General features: G+C 27.9%; 1 protein-coding gene across 1 annotated transcript; it reads right to left on the bottom strand.

The window, feature by feature from the left end:
- Positions 1–2,648: 2,648 nt before the first annotated feature.
- LOC107848851 (probable WRKY transcription factor 17) lies at positions 2,649–5,227 on the bottom strand. Its single transcript, XM_047401252.1, has one exon. It carries the CDS (start codon positions 4,078–4,080, stop codon positions 3,271–3,273), a length of 810 nt encoding a protein of 269 aa, XP_047257208.1. The 5' UTR covers positions 4,081–5,227; the 3' UTR covers positions 2,649–3,270.
- Positions 5,228–6,721: the final 1,494 nt, after the last annotated feature.

Here is a 6,721-nt window from a genome sequence, read left to right as displayed (position 1 = left end):
AAAATGAAATTTGAGTTTAAATAAAGTTCTAAATTCTTGAGTAATTCCTTAGTATAGATAAAGAAAATAATTTTTTTAAAAAAACTTAAAGATAAACCACAAACTTTAGGAAAATGGGGTGTTGGGGTTTTTAAACTAATTTTTAAAAAGTAATCAGATAATGAACATATCCCAATCGATAAATAACAAAATTCAAAAGATATAAACTAAGAGCTCAAAAAATTCATAAATAAACAAAATAGAAATACTTATTTTATATTGATAAAAATCATGAAATTTTCAAAATGTGTATTTAATATTATTGTTCCTTTTTTAATGTTATTTTATTTCATTATTTTTCTGTATTTGATACAATTATATGCAATTTATAACTTTTTGATTTATGTATTTAATATCACATTCACATATTTACTTTTTTTGAAGGATTATAAAACAAAAATTTATTTATTCTCTTTTAATTTTACATAAACTTTTTTAGTGATTTCAGGTGTCACTTAGTTTCATGATATAAAGAAAGAAAATTAAGAGCACAAAGATGAATTGTAGAATATAAGATAAGATTATGTGTCTGTAGGTGTAAAAATGTTTAACTTAAATTTTAAATTATAATTACTTTTAACAGATTAAATTATTTTGAAGTCTTCTTTTAATCTATATATCATTTATTTTGTTATGCATAGTAAAATTTATCTGTTCTAATTTCTATATTTTGAGATATGAGGTAAAAAAACTCAATTGCTTATACGTGTAATAGAAAAAAGTAATTTAATTTGAAATCAAATTACGGAAAAGTAAAGTAATTAAATATAATAGAACAAAATGCACATTAAGGATTTGTTATGGCGGGGATTGGGGTGGGGATGGGAGGGAGGGGGATTTAAATTAATTTTTCGACTGTAATGAAATAATTAGATAATATCATATACATGTTACTATTTATAAATTTCATATTAGAATAAAATTTTACATTATTTTTTATAGTCAGAAATCTTTAGATTGTAAATAATAAAACAAAGAAAACAACAACAACAAACCCAGTATATTCCCACCAAGTGGGGAAAACAATAAAACATAAATTTCGTTTTTACTTGATCGTTTGTAAATAATAAAACAAAGAAAAATATAAATACAACTTTTTTTATTTACATGATTGTTTTTACTCATATAAATTTCGTTAAAGGTGGGTTGGGGTTGGGGTGGGGGGACATTAGCAGGGGGGATATTAGCAATCTATTATCTTTAAATCCTGAATAGTGTAATTAAAAAATATAAAATATATTTTTTTTATAATGACATGATTATTTTTTTCGTATAGATTTAATTAGAGATAAGAGGGATTGAGGTAGGTGGGGATGAAAACAGGGGAAGGGGGGGGGGATATTTTTATTTTAAATCTGAGTTAGCCTTCTCAAACAAATAAAAAGGTGGATTATCTGATCTTGAAATAGGCGAGGCAGTGGCGGGAGGTGGGTGGGGTAGATTTTATTTTTTTCGTATTTCCTTGAGAAATAGTATGATAGTTGAACTTTTCTTTAAGGTAATATGATTTAATATGCTCAAGCGAAACATTTTGATATAAAATAATTAGAAATAATGTTTTAATATTATCCGCGCATTGTATGGATACGTACACTAGTAAAGAAAATGACAAAAGAAATAACTCACATTCTATCAGTATAAAAAATGGTAAGATCCATTAAATATAAAATCACTATGATTTTACTTTTCTTTTTTGATTAAATAAAATTAAAAAATTCTTGATGCATAGAGTATGAGGTATTATGCATAAATTTTGAATTTTGAATTATTTTGTTAAGAAAATCTGTATTTATTTTTTTGGTAGAAAAAGACAAATAGAGGATTGAGTTTTATTTAGCATGTCATAACTGACTTTATCACATAAAATCTAAATCAAATTATGTAGTCTTAACTAAGATTTTCTCTTGAAATTTGAATCTTTAACCATTCATTTTCACCTGAAAGATTTGATAGATGTTTATAGTTTGGTTTTAATCAAATATTTACAAAAAGTTATTATTATTATAATTATTATATCCATTTTTTTATTATTCAATTGTACTAGTTTTACCGGATGTGCGATGCACGTGTGTCTCACGCCAATCAATACTTCACATACTACTTACTATACCTTCAAATAGTTCTATTGTTTTTTTATTTGTTTGCCTGTAATAAATACTAGACGACTTGAAACTGAAAGTGAAACACAGAAAGTTTTTTACACTGGAGAATTCATTATCAACTGTTGTCTATGAAAACGTATGACCCGAGAATCCCAATACAAATCCTAATAAAAGTCTTCTACGAAGAAAGAAAAAGAAAAAAGTTCAGAATTCCATAGACTTGTCTTACAATTTGCTAATTAGGATAGTAGAATTGTACACATTGGTATTTTTTTTTCTAACTGTTCCCTAAGAGCTTCTATTTTTTTTACTTTCTTAGTTACTCGAACGAATTGAAACTAAACAATGCTTATCATTCAAATAACCTCTTTCTTGTCCTCCACCCCCCACCCCTCCCCGCCCCATCCACTTTCAATTCACTCCTTCTTCTCTTCTATTGAGCCCAAAGCCACCATTTGAGAATTGTACTCTTGCATCGCGACTTGTGTATGGCGATGCTCCTCTTCATATGTTACAATTAACATCACAGGATCATCTATAGCCCTCTCCACATGCTTCTTTACTGTACATTCAGAAAAATTTATACACATGTAAGAGGTTTTGAATTAAAAAAAATATATCAACTTTTATATTAGGTTTGGTATGTTCATTGTATGTGATAACAAAATTAATGATTTTGATTGATGGTGCATTGTAATTACCGTGGGTATGGTGAACCCTTAATTGACTTCTGACCATACTTCCTCCATGAACACTTATCTGTTGGTATATCAGTAATTTTTGAACTTATCACCGGAGTTCTTATCAGTAATTCTTGAAAAACTTTCCTGATTGAAAAAATAACATAAAAATAAATAAAATAAAATATATCTGCATTTATATATAATAAATGTACATTTCAATCTGCAAATGTTCCTATGTTGGTGTAGCAGTCATGCTCATCTCATGAACTAGCCGAGTATAATTCACATCTCTTTTATAATTTCTAAGCTATTATACATGAGTAAATTTACACAACACACATCTGGTAACTAGTGACTACATGCCATTTTGAGATTTTCAAAGAAAAGAAAAGGGTTATATGACAACTAAAACTTCTGTCATATGCGAAATTTATAAAAAGTTCCAATCACAAAAATCTACTGTAAGCATTCCTAATGTTTTTAGAAACATAAATAAATGTTAAACAAAGACAGAGAAAATAAAGTAGCATTAGTGAAGATAGAAAAACTAACCTCTTTTTGCTAGAACCATCAGTAGATTGTTCTTGCTCACGACACCTTTTCCCGATGGCAGATGGTTGTTTTCCTGCGAACATAGCATGTGCCATCAGACGCAGTAACATGGAAGAAGAACAAGGAAGCCCTTCGCCTGTAGTAGATGAAAGGAAGGAATAAGAACTTATCCCATTCTTCATGCTACCAAAAGCATCCTTCCATTTCATATCACCAACACTAGAACCACCACTAGAACCAGCAATAGCAACAACATTAACTCTTGACTTCCTGAACCCAAGCATTAAGCCTGTCTGCACTGACGCTGCCACAGGCGTCACTACAGACAGCGGCGCTGGTGCAAGCACTCTCTCTTTCTCCATATAACCATACAAAGAAAGAGATAATGAAGTCAGGGAATCATGAACCTGAACCATAGCCTGAGCCTGAGATTTAACCTCATTCTGAGCCTGAACTGGACCAAGACAGAACCTAGCATGACTTGTCTGTCCCACCATAGAATTCGCCTTCTTCAACTTTGCAATAGCAAAATCAGTTATCTTACGACAATCCACCTGAACTGCTGGTTCATTAGCTACCAACTTGATCAAATGCTCCATTATTTTCAACTCGGTCGCAGTAGCCTTTTGAAGGGCTAATTCCTCATTCATTTTGGAAAACATAATCACTTTTTTAACCTTGATACAATGAGAAGGATGAACCATAAGAGTGGGAAATATATAGGAGAAAATGATAACCGGTTACCTGGTTACTGATGTAACCGGCTAACTAAACAAGTCAATTTTTCATTTAATTAGATGGTTCAGACTAATTTGATAATAACTATGCAATAAAGAAAATGACAAAAGAAATAACTCACATTTTGCCGATATAAATAATGGTAAGATTCATTAAATATAAAATCATTATGATTTTACTTTTCTGTTTTGATTAAATAAAGTAAAATTCTTGATGCATAGAGTACGAGGTATTATGCATAAATTTTGAATTTTTAATTACTTTGTGAAGAAAATCTATATTTATTTTTTGGTAGAAAAAGACAAATAGAGGATTGAGTTTTATTTATGCATGTCACAATTGATTTTATCACATAAAATCTAAATCAAATTATAGTCTTTGACTCAATTTTCTCTTGAAATTTGAATCTTTAACCATTCATTTTCACATGAAAGATTTAATAGATGTTTGTGGTTTGGTTTTAATCAATTATTTACAAAAAGTTATTATTATTATTATTATTATTATTATTATTATTATTATTATTATTATTATATCAGTTTTTTGATTATTCAATTGTACTAGTTTTACCGGACGTGCGATGTACGTGTGTCTCATGTCAATCAATGCTTTACACACTATTTACTATACCTTCAAATAGTTCTATTGTTTTTCATTTTTTTGCCTGTAATAAATATTAGACTACTTGAAATTGAAAGTGAAACACGAAAATTTTTAAATAATGGAGAATTCATTATCAACTGTTAATTATGTCTATGAAAACGTATGACCTAAGAATCCCAATAAAAGTCCTAATAGAATGCTTCTATGAAGAAAGAAAAGAAAAACATTCAGAATTTCATTGACATTGTCTTACAATTTGCTAATTAGGATAGTAGAATTGTACACATTAGTATTTTTTTTATCTAGAGTCCTACTAACATTTAGAGATTACTTTAATTGAAAAATAAATTCAAGACCCTATACAAAATTTAAATCAAGAATAATCTGAAGTTCAACCACTAAAAAAAGGAAATAACCAAGTGCGCAAGAGAATTCTTATTAGTTTTTCCTTCTTTTTTTTTTTTTTTTAATCTTCTCTTCCTTGTAATTTATTTTTAATTATACTTTAATAATTTCCAAAAAGAACTCCTAATAAATATTTATGTTTACATTTATGTGCTTACACTAAAAAGTATGGGGTCAAAATCATTTTTCCTCCCCAATTTGTCTTAAAAATCAAACTCTCCCCTCAACTTTGAACAATAATCATACTCCCTCTTTATCCTAATTGACTTTTTAAAATTCCTATTTTACCCTTTATCATCAATTTTTTTATTCTTTTTTTTGTAACTTCTTTAAAATCATCGTATTTTCATTTAAAAAAAAATTCATATAACAAAATTTTCATAAAAACATAAACATTATTCATATAACAAAATTTTCATAAAAATATAAACATTATCTTCTAGGAAAAAAGGTAAGAAATACTAATTAAGTATATAAGCTAATGATGATCTTTATGAAGTAATTAGCATAATAAGAAAATTAGTTTTATTAATAATAATCAAAACTATAATATTTATTTTACAAGTGAAAATAATAAGTAATACTAATTTTATAAACATATTTCAATGCAGAAAATACAAACAATAAATGAAAGAGCTAAGCCTCTAGTACCACCCCGAATTATGATCAAAGTTGTTACGGTAGACTCCAACTTCACAGGGGTCCTATTATCCCCTGAACTCAAATTTAACATATTTTTTTTATTTTTTTGTGCTAATGTGACACCTTTATTACATAAAATGGAGCTCACATCAAAGGTGTCACGCCATCTAAAATGATTGACAAAAGGTATCACGTTAGCTTAAAAAATTCACAAAAATACGCTAAAATTTAGTTTAAGGGGTAATAGGACCCCCATGAAGTTGACGTGTGCCGTAGCAAATTTGGTCATAGATTGGGGAACTAGATGTTTTTCTCGAATAAAATAAGTTCAAATTTTAAAGATTATATTTATTTATATAAATTATAAAATATGTAATACTCTATTAATGACAATCACAATTTATTTACTGATATAGAAAATAAATAATATCGTTTCTTATTACTTGATCCTCATACTAAAAATAGATGTTTTAATTTATCTGCTCAATTTATGAAATCAAGAGAATTGTTTATGTTTTTCTTCTTCTTTAGTGTTAAATAACTATATAAAGTAACAGTATAGACAATTTAAAGTTTCAAATTATCTTTAATAAGGTTAATTTATCAAAATATACCTCTTAGTAAAATTTTCTTAAGGATTGTGTTATATCAACAAAAAGTTAAGTAATACGAAATGAATTTAGTAAGAGAGTGATAAAACACGAAAATATACGCACATGCATGTACATACATATATATATATACACACACTTAGGGGTGGGTTGTTTGGAAATAAGTTATTCCGGGATTAGTTATTACAAAATAAGTTGTACTAACATGTATGTGTGACAACTTATCTCATCACTGTGGTATAAATGGTGCGACGAATAATTTTGAGACTACCTAATACATCTAATTAAATGCAAGATAAATAATCATGAACTTTATCTCTGAATTATTATAATTATACCTCACACC

Source organism: Capsicum annuum, chromosome 12 (assembly GCF_002878395.1).
Source record: "Capsicum annuum cultivar UCD-10X-F1 chromosome 12, UCD10Xv1.1, whole genome shotgun sequence".
Lineage (NCBI taxonomy): Eukaryota > Viridiplantae > Streptophyta > Magnoliopsida > Solanales > Solanaceae > Capsicum > Capsicum annuum.
This window is presented reverse-complemented; position numbering and strand designations above follow the sequence as displayed.